The sequence below is a fragment of the Aythya fuligula genome, chromosome 2, assembly GCF_009819795.1.
Source record: "Aythya fuligula isolate bAytFul2 chromosome 2, bAytFul2.pri, whole genome shotgun sequence".
Lineage (NCBI taxonomy): Eukaryota > Metazoa > Chordata > Aves > Anseriformes > Anatidae > Aythya > Aythya fuligula.
Genome location: NC_045560.1, coordinates 47,470,614 through 47,486,176, shown reverse-complemented (window position 1 = coordinate 47,486,176; position 15,563 = coordinate 47,470,614). Strand labels below are relative to the sequence as shown.

General features: G+C 39.9%; 1 protein-coding gene across 1 annotated transcript in view; it reads right to left on the bottom strand.

Moving 5' to 3' along the window:
* The window catches only part of LOC116485808 (collagen alpha-1(XV) chain-like), a 113,330-nt gene that overhangs the window by 9,702 nt on the left and 88,065 nt on the right, over window positions 1–15,563 (bottom strand). Inside the window, 5 exon segments of the mRNA XM_032181450.1 lie at window positions 1,883–2,027; window positions 2,543–2,653; window positions 4,699–4,748; window positions 10,630–10,728; window positions 12,188–12,233. Coding sequence (XP_032037341.1) covers window positions 1,883–2,027; window positions 2,543–2,653; window positions 4,699–4,748; window positions 10,630–10,728; window positions 12,188–12,233 — 451 coding nt within the window.

Below are 15,563 nucleotides of genomic sequence, written 5' to 3'. Positions count from 1 at the left end.
TTACAAATTAAAGAATTTATGCTCTGAGGATTCTCCAGAGAGAATCTCTTTCATACCAATAGCAGGGAAAAGGGGCTTATTTCTCACAAGAATTCAAAGCTATTTATCTGCAGATAAGCCATTCTTCTTTCCTCATATTACAGTATGTGAACTCCATATTGCAGTAAGAGCTTTAACAGAGATAAATAGGTGCCTTGAAGATACTAAATAAAGAAACAAACACCTGTCACCATAATATTTAGTAAAATGGACGTCCATCAGTGTGCTGCCTAAAGAAGCTACTTACAAATCAAAGAGGAAAATGTGTAGAAGGATAATGAAGACTAAGGGCAGAGTAGATGAGTGAAAGTATAGGGATGGAGTATTAATAATATATATGTGTGTGTGTATATATATACATACATATATATATATATTCATCTGACTAGGTCTCTTAGCTAATATTCAGAAGTACTTGGTGTGAATTACATGGGAAAAGGCCTGACAGCCTTTATGGATGCCATGGATCTGTCCATTTTATTGTGATCAGGGGCTAATCCATGTCCAGGCCTACGTTCCAATGTTGAATATAGTAAGGATTACTCATTTGTTCAAATATTCATCAGGGCATGAACACTTCTGGTAAACACTCCATTAATAATATTTGCCAGATGACAGCTTGGAAATATCACCTTGTCCCTGGGCAGCTGTTTAAACCAGTCTGACTAGGTTCAAGAAATACCTGCAGACTACAAACTGGAGGTGGAGGGGTCTTTTCTCCAATGCAGCATGCTGAAAGCACAAGTGTTACAGGAAGAAGTCAGATCAATAGGTCTCAGAAACTGAGATCTGTATTAGCTAGGCCAAACTAAAGTTTAGGCAGAACAGTCATGCATTATAACCTCTCTGTATGGTTGCCCGTGCTGTTAGCATGTTGCTTTCCTTCAGCTGAGATTAGGGAATGCTTCGTGTTGGAGGGCTGGTTTTACCTTACCAGATTCTTATTCTGGGCACAGTTTCCTGACGGAAGAATCAGTCTCTCACTCAGGTAGCACTGACAAGTTATCCTCTGACATCACACTCAGCAGTGATGTCAAGTGGAGCTCAGGACCATTTCCATCAGAACCTAGTCTAAGGGCTGGACATTAACAATAAGAGTCTTGCCACTAACAGACCTGCAAGCCAGAAGGAGTCAAAAGTGCAACTGACTTGAACTCTGACATTTGATTTAAAGCAATGCAAGGTTGCAATAAGTCATCTGAACCTCTAGCACCACCTCGTTAACAAAGCTCCTCCCTCAGATGTTACTACCTGTGACAATTTTTACACCTTTTTCTAATCCAGTAAATTGAAAATGATTAAAGTAACCAAAATATACAGTAACCAATCCCAAAACAGATTTGCTCATATTCAGAGTGTGCAATAACAACTAGTTTTTAGAAGCAGTTCTCCACCAGTTTCATTTTAGACCTAAGATCTACTGTGAGTACTGCCCTTATATCACAGAAGAGCTTCCTGGCCCACATTAACAGCTTCCCAAATTTAGCCAGTCTAATAAACTTCACAAATATTTCAAGGCAACCTTCCCGTGTTATTCCTCCCCTCCTCTGTTACTTCCTCCTAATCACAGTTAAAATAAAGTTTTCATGCATTAGTGCTCCCATCTCACTAGTCAATGAAAACTGATTGCAGAGAAATTGTCCCTTTTGTGCTCTCAGTTCCAATACACACCCCTCAGGGAAATAACATCAGTGTGCAGGAAAGAAGGGAGAAACCTGATTCAAGCATGAAGAATGGATGGGTGGCTAGAAGAGCAGATATGTAAAGGAAATGGTGAGGAAAGAGGGGCATGTATGTAGATGTGCTCACGTACATAGTGAAAAGCAAAATTACACCCTCTCACCTGAGCCATATATTGCAGGGGGTCCTGGTGGTCCTGGTGGGCCAGGTGGGCCAGGAGGTCCAGTTTTTCCATAACCTGGTAATCCAGGTAAGCCAGGTAACCCTGGAGGTCCTCTGGGTCCAACAACTGAGTCCCCTTTTGGTCCCTATGAATGATAAAAAATACTACCTTGAATGTATCAATTTCACGGCTGTAGGTCCTTCATCTCTGGTGGCAACATTTTCTGAAGGCAGGCCACTACACCACTGTTCAGACATGAGTCATAACCATTTTTGAAAGCCATGGGAAATGAAAAAAAACCAACTATATATTAAACTAAATTAAAGAATTGGACTTTCAGAAAGCTTTCTGATAGGTCTTACATAGTTATATATATTGCCTTGACTTGTAATGCTGTTGACAGCGTGAATCTACATACTGATTTAGTTGTATTAGCCAGCTGAGTACAACACTATACCAGTTCTTCAGAGCAAATTAATTCCAATAGTGAAGTGTCTGTGTTTATGCCTAATGCAAGTCTGTCTCATTAACCTAATGGTTAGTATAGGAGTGTATATATTGTTCTTAACACCATCATGATGATTATTTCTTTTTACAGCCTTCTAAGTTAGAACAATGGGTACCCACAAATATTCCTGTTTTACCATTTATATGACTTACAATTAATCCTGGTCTTCCAGGTGGTCCAGGAGGTCCTGTCAGGTAAAATCCTCTGTTTGGTTCTCCTTTTTCTCCTTTTACACCAGTGTTTCCATTGTCTCCTTTTTCACCCTTTAAACATAACATATTTGAAAACATCCAGTTGAAGCAAGATCTGAACCTCAGTTGAAGCAAGATCAGAACCCCATGCACTGGTCTTTTAAAGTTGCCTGAAATTTCTGAGATTAATAAAGAAAATGATCCACTTAAAATCTTTTTGGCATCACTTCCTTCTACAGTGATATGGAATAAAAAGGAATGCCTCCTCTATTGAAGCTGCAAGGATTTCACAGGGAGGAGAGAATTTTCACAAGGATTTTCACAGAAGGATTTCACAGGCTGGGAGAGACAGAGACTGAGTGGAGACAGAGGGAAGTGCCTCTGTTGCTGTTTCCTAATTTACCCAGAAAAAAACACCTGATCTGTGTTGTAGCTGGAGGCAAAGAGAAAGTTGGAGGAAGCATAAAAGCTTGTTGCTTTTCTCCCACATCAAGGAAAAAGCAAAGCAAGATTGACATGAAATGGACAGATATTTAAAGATATGTTACAAAGTGATGATTACCGTACATAGATAATTACCACACAAAAGGATGGGTATGTGTACCAGGATAACAGAAGAGACACCACACAAAATTGCAGGCACTTTGAACTGTATCTCTTCTGATTAGCAGCTAGCTGGGGAACAGTGGCAGGTAAGAAGAAGCATTTAAATATTAGGTCATTATCTTTTGTACAAAGTAAGCCACCTCCATTGTAGGTTCTGACCTCACATTATTTTCTCTTTGTCTGCTGGTTTCTCCTTCCTTCCTTCCTTCCTTCCTTCCTTCCTTCCTTCCTTCCTTCCTTCCTTCCTTCCTTCCTTCCTTCCTTCCTTCCTTCCTTCCTTCCTTCCTTCCTTCCTTCCTTCCTTCCTTCCTTCCCTCCCACCTTAATTTTTTTGGTCTATTTTGGTTCCCATTTTCACATTTTCAGAAATAAAGCTATGTATAGAGGCAGCAAAGGACAATGCAAGAGTGGCAGGTAGCTGAGGAAAGACAATAGAAATGGCTATGTATAGCTCCTCCTCTGAGTCTTCTTTTTTTTTTTTTTTTTTTCTTTTTTTTTCTTTCCCTGTAAACAAAAGTATGAAGCTTTATATATGATATGCCATTTTGTAGAGCTGAAGAACTAGATGAAATTGTAGCTAAAGCTGTAAAGTTGCAAACACTGCTTTATTATATCAGAGAAGCCACAATGGCTCTGCCATGCATGCACTGGACACTTCATGTTATAGAAATAACTTCAGTGCTCTCAGCCAAGCAGGAATAAAATCTGAAAAAAAGACAGCAGTAGGAGTCCTTCAAGGAAACTGACAGTACCCCCACAAGCCCAGTTTTCTATGGCATCATTAAATGATAACTTGATTCTACTTTTTTCAGATCTTGTTTTGATAAAGAGCAATAACAGCCTTGTTTACATAAAAGCATTTAAAATAGTATTGTGTAGGTATTCATTTTTTCACTTAAAGCAGTCAGGAGAGTAGTGGAACAGAGAGAGACCAAGCACATCATGGTATGGATATGCTTTCTTTTATGAGATCTCAGTAAACGAGCATGGGGAAGCAGAAACATGCTTTCCATCACTTTAATTTATTTTATTGATTGTGTTTAAAAGATAAATAGTATTCAACAGAAGTGAATTTCTTGTCATGCATTGATTGTTGGTAATATTTTTTCTAGTCACCCTTTAGGAAATGGATGTCTCTTATCTGAGCTGGCATGGAACAAAAGGCATTAATTTACAGCAAATAGTTTATACCAACCTATGTTAGGTAACAGTGAATAATGACTCACTTTAATACCACTGGGAAGGCAAAAAGCCTCACTAATGTTTTTTTTTTTTTTTTTTTTTTTTTTTTTTTTTTTTTTTCCTATAGTCTTTCTGTAGTACTAACAGCTATCTCTGTATTTGTAACAAACTTTTATATTCATCTGGAGTTTAAGGAATTAATATAATTTGTAATTGCTGATCCAGTTATCTGTTTCATATATTTCACTATTCTGTACTGTAGTATGCTTAATATATAGTATGCTTTAAAAAAAGCTTAAAGAACTCAAACACAAATGAGATATAATTACCTTTATGCTATTAATAAAGTGGCTGAAATATGATGGAGGTAGAGGTGGACCTGAAAAATGAAGAAAATACAGTAAAGTACAGTAATTATCTGTAATTTCCTTTTTAAAAGCACTGCTTTAGGTATTTTTGGCTTAGAAGTTTAAAGGAAAATGATTTACAATGGTAATATTAACCTTTAAATCTAACATTTTTAGTTCAGTTTCCTAATGAAACCATGCTTACATGCTCTGTCTCACTTCTTCACCTTAATAATTTCTGAACCTTACTGTGGATTTCAGTGACATTTGAAAGCAAAGAAGTCTCAAAGATGATAAGTACTCAGTTTTCTGAAAAATGCTCATTATAATCTCATTATAATGCCAAAACACACCTCCATCCCAAAGGCTACCCATCTCAAAGGTGTGACCACTCCTCACTGAGCATGCACTCTGAATTTCTCTGAGCCTATACCTTTAAACAAAAGCAAGAAAAAATTGTACCAATCACAAGGAAGGCATGTATGACTAGAGTCACTCAAGCTCCACCTAAAAGTAAGAAAATATTTTAAAAAAATAGCTCAAGAGAGGAAAATGTCAGGGGAAGACACCATCATAGACAAGTTGGAAGGACATTGATGACTTCTGGGATCAGTTGATGGGCTGAACGTCTCTTACCCTCCTACAGGAATGCCTATTGGGTGAGATTTGAACTCTTGGTTGTACTGAGTGCTTCCCCAGGCAACCTAACATTCTCTACAGAGTTGTTTCATAAGTTAGCATGTGTAGTTGATTGTGTTTCTTATATTCTTGGTATTTGCACGTTTTGCAGACAGTGTATTTATCACCAGCAATCCAAAATAACCTATACTCTTGTTGCTTCAAAAAACTACACCTGTCATTTACTAGACTGAAGATGTATTGTATGTACTATTTGTGAAGCCGTGATTGTAATTAATGTGGCCAAACCTTATAGTGCTGATTGTGCTATTTGTGCAACCGTGATCATGGTATATTGAATGCAACCGGACTTATAGTGCCACTTGGGCATCACTCAGAATCTAAGCCCAGCCCCTTGGATATCTGAGGACAAGCTGGAACACAAGGGGGTTTAGGTCCTGCCAAACTTCCTTACCCTTTAACACGAGAGCATTCCATATGTTTTGCAAGCAATGGGGTAGCAGTCAGTACCAGCCCACTTCTGAATGAATTACAGTTGTACTATCTTTTGTGCAAGGACACTTTCACAGAATCACAGAACCGTCTAGGTTGGAAGAGACCTCCATGATCACCGAGTCCAACCTCTGACCTAACACTAACAAGTCCTCCACTAAACCACATCACTGAGCTCTACATCTAAACGTCTTTTAAAGACCTCCAGGGATGCTGACTCAACTGCTTCCCTGGGCAGCCCATTCCAATGCCTCACAACCCTTTTGGTAAAGAAGTTCTTCCTAATATCCAACCTGAACCTCCCCTGGAGCAACTTTAGCCCATTTCCCCTTCATACAATCACCAGGCACGTGGGAGAACAGACCAACCCCCACCTCGCTACAGCCTCCTTTAAGGTACCTGTAGAGTGTGATAAGGTCACCCCTGAGCCTCCTCTTCTCCAGGCTAAACAAGCCCAGCTCCCTGAGTCGCTCCTCGTAAGACTTGTTCTCCAGACCCTTCAACAGCTTCATTGCTCTTCTCTGGACTCGCTCGAGTACCTCAATGTCCTTCTTGTAGTGAGGGGCCCAAAACTGAACACAGTACTCGAGGTGTGGCCTCACCAGAGCTGAGTACAGAGGGACAATCACTTCCCTAGTCCTGCTGGCCACACATAACCAACAAGAAAAAGAACCAGGGTTACTGCCATTTTGCTGATCACAGAACAACTGTTCTTTGACATTTTTCTGCAAGAAAAACCAGTACCAGTACCAATGGTTATAACAGCTGTGCTGTGTTGTCTGCCAATGGTGGTCAGCCAAAGAAGTCAAGCCAGCACAAGTCTAAGAATTCTTCAAATATTCGTTGTTTGGGATACACTTGGAAAATGAATGTTTTACAGCTGCCAGTAACAGCTGGGGACATTTTCATAGAATCATAAAATATCCCAAGTTGGAAGGGACCCATAAGGATCATTGAGTCCAACTCCTGGCACCACACGGGTCTACCCAAAAATTCAGACCACATGACTAAGCACAGTCCAAACGCTTCTTAAACTCCGACAGGCTTGGTGCAGTGACTACTTCCCTGGGGAGTCTGCTCCAGTGTGTTACAACCCTCTCATTGAAGAACCTCTTCCTGATACCCAGCCTGAAGCTCTTCTGTCACAGCTTGACACCATTCACTCAGGTCCTATCACTGGTCAGTAAAGAGAACAGCTCAGCACCTGCCCCTCCACTCCCCCATGTGAGGAAGCTGTAGACAACAATGAGATTCCCCCTCAGCCTCCTCTTTTTCAGGCTGAACAGGCCAAGTCACCTCAGCTGCTCCTCGTATGTCTTCCCCTCTAGGCACTTCACCATCTTAGTACTTTGTCCATCTGGACACTCTCCAACAGTTTCACGTCCTTTCTGTACTGTGGTGCCCAGAACTGCACAGAGTACTCGAGGTGAGGCTGCACCAGCGCAGAGTAGAGCGAGAGAATCCCTTCCCTCAACTGACTAGCAATGCCGTGCTTGATGAACCCCAGGATACGGTTGGCCCTCCTGGCTGCCATGGCCCTCCTGGCAGCCATGGAAGCTGCCATTTCTTCAAATGTGTTCTGAACTTTGGGTGCAACACTGTTCCAGCCATAGGTCTCAGATCTCAGTATATTATCTCAGACGCAATTAGATCATGTAGATAGTGTATACATCTGTACTCTGGGACAGAAATGTATTGCCAGTGTGGTAGCTATTTTGATTTTATTTGAATCCTGACAGCTATTGCTCAATCTATGAAAGGGGGTGGAGAATAGACAGGTAGATTGGCAGGTGTCCTTCTCAGATGTTGCTTAGTATTAATTTCTATATTGGGTAATATTTTAGGATTTTCCTAGGAGATCTTTCAAGCAGACTAGGTCTATGCAAAGTATGTGAGGAATAGGAAGGGCATCACTCTAAAATAGAACCCAAAAACTTGTGGTAAGGAACCAGTGGAAAAACAGGAGTGGCTTCAGAAAGGATAGAAGAGCTGTGATCTGGGAGCTTAAGGCTAGCTCTACCTATACTGGTACTCCTACCTCTTTAGCCCCATGATCAAATAGCATAGCTTTTATCCATACAGCTAAACTGTCTTCCTCACTCCCAAAAGAGGAGAAAGTTATCCATACAGCCTATTGTACCAATCCTTCAGTTAAGCTGTCTCCCATGGTCTTAGAAAGTGTTATTTATTTTAGGCCAAATGTTGGCCAGGAAACATGCTAACATTTAAACTGCAGGACAACTATCCCATGTCCCGGCCCTGTTTGGTTTACACAGCCAGGGAAGTTTGCCTGACATGACTTCTTAAGGGCTCACCTAGTCCAGTCCTCTTCTCTAGATATTCAGTGAAGGGCTGATAGGCAATTTTTTGTAGGACCTTTGGGGATCTTAACACCAACCAGAGGGAAACATGCTAATTGCATAGCCTGTGCTGGCAGACCAGACATTTTCATTTTGCTTTGTTTTCTGATGTTGCTGAAACGGACTAATAGCACTTTGCATGGGCATTATCAATGGCAAAATCACACCCTCACAATGGTCATAAAGTTACAGAACTTTGGTGCCCTTTCTTTTAGAGAAAGCCGTGCTGCTTTCTGATCTGGGATCTGATTTATAAATAAACTCAGTCCCTGGAGCAATAAAATTCATTACAGGAATTAGTGCTTGCCCAGTGAGATGCTGTCTTGTTCCCCATCTGCTTTTCCTTTAATTCCATTCCTTCCAGTATTCATGAAAAGGAGGGTGAAACTTCTTCATAAAGAAAAGAAAGTCTCAGGACAAACAAGAAAAAGGGTGGATTTGGATGAGTATTGAAACTTGTCCAGAATGCCAGGTATGAATGTGGCCTGGCAGGAAGGAAGGATCAAATGCCAGTATACTGCAATAAACACTGCATTTTAGATGAGCAGATCTTCAACTTTAGGCAATTGGGTCTGAGATACCATGAATTCTTCTCCTCTGTTTCTAAATGGGTTTCCTTACATGGCCTCAGACAGTATTCCTTCAGCCAGAAATAATGAGGTTGTGTTGGAATGTTGCATATATGATTGAAACACTGTGCCTATGTTCTGGATACTCACTATACCTGCCTTTATACAGAGTAGTTATATAAATTGCGGCCTGCCAAATATCCATGCTTTCTATGCTGGCTTCATGTTTTTGCAAGCTATCAATTAACGGAGTCTGTCTGTAAGGTTAGAGGGATGACATTTGGGGTAGAGGAAAAATAAATCCACTGAATGAATAAATGGCAGAGTTCAGAAAGCTTTTCAGATTGCTGTGACTCAACAGATAGTGAACTGGAAGGACCTTCAATTGTCTGTCCCCAAAGAAGGTTTTGAAAATTTCCTATATTATCATGTTCTACTATCCTGCAATTTCTGGATTGTGAATTTCCATTGTCAAAGGTTGTGTAGGTATCTATAAGACCTACAGAATGGATTTGTATAAAAGAACATTGTAGTAGTTACGTCAGCTGACATTCTTTTATGAGGAAGATTTAAACAAGACAGTTTAACCAGAATTATTGTATAATTTTCTCCATCCTCTCTAGTTGCAGTTTTATAACAAAATCATAAGCATAATCCTCTGCTTCAGAAGTACCCCTGAAATCATCAGGTACAGACAAAAGTAACTGTAGGACATTGAACTACATTAAATACAAAGTCTGGGAATTAACAGACATTGACAGTGGAGAAACCGGCACAGAAGAGTAAATCTTAACCTCTGTATAGAAATCTTTCTTGCTCCTTTTTTTTTTTTTTTTTTTTTTTTTTTTTTTATAAGTCTATTGGTGATGAGGAAGCACTAACCGCTACTTCAGAGCACTGGACATTGATCAGAATGAAGATTAATAAGGACATGATAAGAAAGCAGATTTGATTACAACAAACAGATGTCCTCATAAAAATAACCAAATATCTTAAGTCAACAGAACTGTGGCTTTGGAACAAAGACAAAATATCCATGTATATACAATTTTGTATTAATTATGAACACATTAGAGGACAAATATTATAAATATGGTATAGGAACATTAATTTGATGTACAGCTTCTTCTATTTTGAATGATTGCTGGCACTGACCAAAGCCTTATCTCAGTATATGAGATTTCAAAAAATATAGTAAAAAGGAAGAATTTGTAATAGCAATCTTTTCAAATAGATGCTTGTTTCTATAACTATTTTTGAATGTGTAAGAATTAGCAATATGTGTCAACTTTTGATATAGAAAAGTAAATCTTTGGTAAGCAACATCTGTTGTGATGCTCCTAGCACAAGTGAATTGATAATTTAGCTCTCATACTTTTCATGATTACGGCAAATAAAGCATAGAATATTAAAAAGTTGGTTGAAATGGAGATGGTAGAGTTCTGGAATTGGGACTATCACCAACAAATGGCTGCCTTGAAATCAGAATGCAGAGGTATGTTATCCTGAAAGGGATAACACTGCATTTTAGTCCAGTTGGCTCAAAAACTCTGACAACAAAATAATGTCTTAGGAAGTGGGTGTGATGTTCTTCTAAGATTTCAGAAAATCTCTAACCAGCCAGATACATTTCAATATCTGTTCATGTACTGAACACACTCATAATAGGTTCACAAATGTGCAGTACAGATAGTTCTTTTCAGAGGATACATTACAGGCTTTGTTGTTCTGCACCTCAGTTCAGCAAGAAAATAAGTGTGTCTTTAGGCAGGTAAAGGTACTTTGCTGTACTGCTTTTAAGTTAAACACATGACCCTTTAGAGGGTATCAGTGACATATCTGATTTAGTATACCTGGTGGTCCTGGATCACCTCTGTCTCCCTTTTCTCCTTTTAAGTCTGCTGAACTCCCAGTGGACTGCAATCCCCAGCAATCTCTGTTTCCTTTAGCACCTGTCATAAAAGCATCACAATGAAACAAAATTCACGAGAACTTTCAAACAACAGAGACTGCAGAAGTAACAACCAAACCACTGATAGTAACAGCAGATTTTTCATATGTGCAGGGCTTTTAATTCCAGTCTCTATATGCTTGTCTCACTGTTCTCATGAATATTGAATGGCTGGCTGGCTCATTGTCCTCTCTTGTTTATCAATCCCAACATGTACAAAATAATCTTTCTTTTACGGATCAGTCTTTCACTCTCCTTTCCTTAATCACCTAGCCTTTGACCCTCTGAATCAACCTGTTCTCATTGCATTTGTGAATTTCATGGGGCAAGAGCAGAAATGGTTCTTACATTATGATTTTTATACCAAAACTGCTATCTCTAGATTTTGAAAAAAAATAGTATCTGTAATGTTCAGCTGCTCCTCATAAGACTTGTGTTCCCAGACACTTCGCCCTTTGTTGCCCTTCTCTGGACACTCTCCATGGCCTCAATGTCCTTGTAGTGAGAGGTCCAAAACTAAACACAGTACTCAAGGTGCAGCCTCACTAGAGCAGAGTACAGGGGGACAATGACCTCCCTAATCCTTCTGGCCACACTTTTTCTGATAGCAAGCCAGGATATCTTTGGCCTTCTTGGCCATCTGAGCACACTGCCAGCTCATGTTCAGGCAAGCACCAACCAACAGCCCCAGTTCCTTTTCCTCTGCATAGCTTTCCAACCACTCTTCTCCCAGCCTGTAGCATTGCTTGGGGTTGTTGTGCCCCAAATGCAGGACCCAGCACTTAGCCTTGTAGAACCTCATACAGTTGGCCTCGACCCATCAGTCGAGCCTATCCAAATCCCTCTGTGTAGCCTTCCTACCCTCGAGCAGATCAACACTTGTGCCCAACTTGGTGTTGTCTGCAAACTAACTGAGGGTGCACTCTATCTTCTCATCCAGATCACTGATAAAGATATTAAAGAGAACGGGCCCCAGTATTGATCCCTGGGGGATTCCACTTGTGACTGGCCTCTGGATGGATATTTCTCCAATCACCATGACTCTTTGGACCCAGCCACCAGAACAGTTTTCAATGCAATGAAGCATACACCTGTCCAGGCCTTGAGCAGCCAGTTTTTACAGGAGAATGCTGTGGGAAATGGTGTCATAAGTCATATTGAAGTCTACGTAGACCAAATCCACAGCCTTTCCCTCATCCACTGCTCAATTTATAAGCTAGCCTTTGAAGTGTAGCCCTATACTCATTTATTCTTTGGCCTGCATGTTGAGACTGGACCAAGATATGACATTATGGATTCAGCAGAACAAGTGAGACTATCATTCTTTTTTTTTTTTTTTTTTTTTTTTCCTCATGAAACCAGTTACGCAACACCCCCCCCCCCCCCCAAAAAAAAAAAAAAAGGTGTTTTTGTTCATAATAAGAACAGTTTATTTAAACCATGCTGCAAGAATTACTCACCTTGGACATTAAGAGCTTCTTCATTCCCAGGGTAAGTAGCGCTCACCTACATACAAAAGGAAATCTATTAGAACTTATCTATACACATTAATTGATGGAAGTGCATCAGTGTGACTGGAAAGCCTGGAATATTTGCATGCTATCACAGTAAGTGTTATAACAGCACTCTGTGCTCATCTCCAGTTTGGCAGGTTTCGAGTATTAACTAATCAAGCCTTTTTCAGGATTGTTCTATCTTAAGCATGCAACATGCTTTCAGTAAGAGCGTAACAACATGCACTTTGGAGGCACTAGCAAATCCCAGTCTCAGTCATGCTAGAGAAACATCAGAAGACTTATTCTCCAAGAACAATTCTAAATTTACATCACTGCATTTGAAAGCAGGATTTTATATTTGATTGTATGATAAGAGAATATAGTTGTAATTTTTTCATCAGACCATGGCTAGGCCTACTCTCTGATGTTGACCTATACTCCAGATGCATTGAAATCACAGTGGGGAGAAACTTCTTATTTTAGTGTATCCTATTCTGAGACAATTCCCCTGTAACAATACTTCTACCACCTGTCTTCAAAACAAGGACAGTGCAGGAATTAAAATGTGGCACACTGCTTGGAAATAGACAGATTTTAGTACTAACTAGTACTATTTATATGAATTTAAACAAGCATACAAAGAAAATCAACCGTGTGCTGCATATGGCTAATACTGCAGTATTAGCTCTTAGGAGTCTTCAGTCACATGGATAGCTCCTGTAAATTCAGAAATTCACTTCACATGAAGAAAACTTATGAGATTTAGTCTGTAGTTCTTTATGGATATACATTTATATAGGCATGTGCATCAGACTTCTTATCTGTATACTTGGATAGGTTTAAATTGTCCACAAATGTATGTCAAAGATATCTAGTGTATTCAGATGCATGAAGAGGTATTTATAACTACTGGCTTTATTACTTTTACATGTAAAATTCACTTTTATTATTCAGTGATTGTAACCTTATTGAAAAGAGACTTTTTATTATTATCTGAAACTCAGCTAAAATAGGTTTGCATTGTTTGAATCATTCCACAGAGAAGCATACAAAACTTGAGTTTGGGTGGGATTTCTGGAAGTTGTCTAGCCCAGAGCAGGATCAACTACAGTAGGTTGCTCGGTGCAGTCCAGTCAGGTTTCAGAGATGAGGCTGACTAACCCAGAACTTTTGTGTGAATGTGAGAAAAACATACCAGAATGTTATACAGTAGGAATAGGAAGATTTAAGGGAGGAATTCAATGAGGTAAAATGATGTCTACAATAGTGGGCCAAACCCATAGGAATGTGAACTTACCATGGAGTAATGACTATTTATCATTAATTAACAGAAAGATCAGAAAGATACGTTACCTGGGATAAATCTTTCTTGAACAGTAAATGGTGTGATGAGTGTCAATGCATCTAGTATAGTCTAAGTCAAGAGCTGCTTTTCTAATATGAGTAAAAAAGGACTATAATGGAAACTGGAAGAGAAGAGCACAGTACTATTTTGAACTATACTGTCTAACAGAAAACTAGAGCAGCCATACCATGCATCAGACTATTCAGGGGAAGACCGCAGTGTTCAAAGACAGAATCCTTTCCAAGTATGTAGCCCACAGGTTAGCAGTATAATATTGTCCTAGGAAGAGTAATCCCAGGATTAAACTGTGTCCGCAGTTCATTGTAGGATGTGATTTCCATGACATGTTAAGCAAAAATTGCATCAAAGTGTTCTGAAAACATGAAAACTCTTTCCTTTTTTTTGGCACTGAGTATGAAATTACAGTTCGTTTGAAGACAATGGAGGGTGTTGTCATTTACTTTGGAAAAGTGTGGCAGAGCTTCACCTGGTGGCTTTCTTGTGATAATAATTTTTTATCATAGAATCATAGAATGATTTGGGTTGTAAGAGACCTTAAAAATTATCTAGTTGAAACCCCCTCCCATAGGCAGGGATATCCTCCACTAGATTGGGTCATATCAAATCTGATCTTGAACACTTCTTTTAGTTTAAAACCGTTACCCCTTCTCCTTTCAGTATAGTCCCTGATAGAGAGTCCCTCTCCAGCTTTCTCAGACACACAGACTTGCTGAGGGGGCACTCTATCCCATTGTCCATGTCACCAACAAGGATGTTAAATAATACCGGTCCCAATACAGACCCCAAGGGCATCAGTCATTATTGTTCTCCACCTGGATATTGAGCCATTGACTGCAACTCTTTTAGTATGACCATTCAGCTAATTCCTTACCCACCACGTGGTCCATCCATTAAATCCATGTCTCAACATTTTAGAGACAAGACTGTTGTGTGGGACAGTACCAAATGCTTTGCCCAAGTCCAGGTAGTTGCCATCAGTTGCTCTTCCCTTATCCACTAATGCTGTAACCCTGTCTTAGAAGGCCACCAAATTTTTCAGGAATGATTTGCAATTAGTGAAGCCATGTTGGCTGTCATCAATCACTTCTTTGTTTTCCAAGTGCCTTAGAACATTTTCCAGGAGAATCTGCTTTGTGATTTTATTGGAGACAGAGGTGAGACTGACTGGCTTGTATTTCTCTGTGTCTTTCTTTTTCCCTTTTTAAAAATGAGGGTTGTCTTTCCTCTTTTCCAGTCACTGGGAACTTCATCAGACTGCTATGTCTTTTCAAATACTATAGATCTTGGATTAGCAACTTCATCTTGCTAGTTCCCTCAGGACCCTCGGACACATCTCATCAGCTCATGCACATTCAGGTACCTTGGAAGGTCTTAAACCTAATCTTCTCCTACAGTGGGAAGCATTTAATTTTCCCAGCCCCTGCCTTTGGATTCTGTGAATTTGGTGATGTGGCTAGAGCACTTGCTGGTGAAGACTGAAGCAAAAATGTCATTGAGTACCTCAGCCTTCTCTATATCCTGGGTAACCAGGTCTCCATTTCTTTCAGCAGAGGGCTCATATCTTTCCTATTTTTCTTGTTATCACTGATGTGCTTGTAGAAGCCCTTCATGTTGCACTTAATGTCCCTGGCCAGATTCAATTCTGTCTGGGCTTTGGCTTTCCTAACTTGACCCCTGGCTACTTGGACAATGTCTCTGTATTCCTTCCAGGCTACTTGTCCTTGCTTCTACCCTTTATAGGCTTCCTTTTTGTGTTTACGTTTTCCAGAAGCTCCTTGTTTATCCATGCAGGCCTCCTGGCATTTTTGCCTGACTTCCTCCTTGTTGGGATGCATCGCTCCTGAGCTTGGAGGAGGTGATCCTTGAGTATTAACCAGCTTTCTTGGTCCTTTCTTCTATCTAGGGCTTCATCCCACAGTACTCTAAAAAGCAGATCCCTGAAGAGTTCTAAGTCTACTCTCCCAAAGTCCAGGG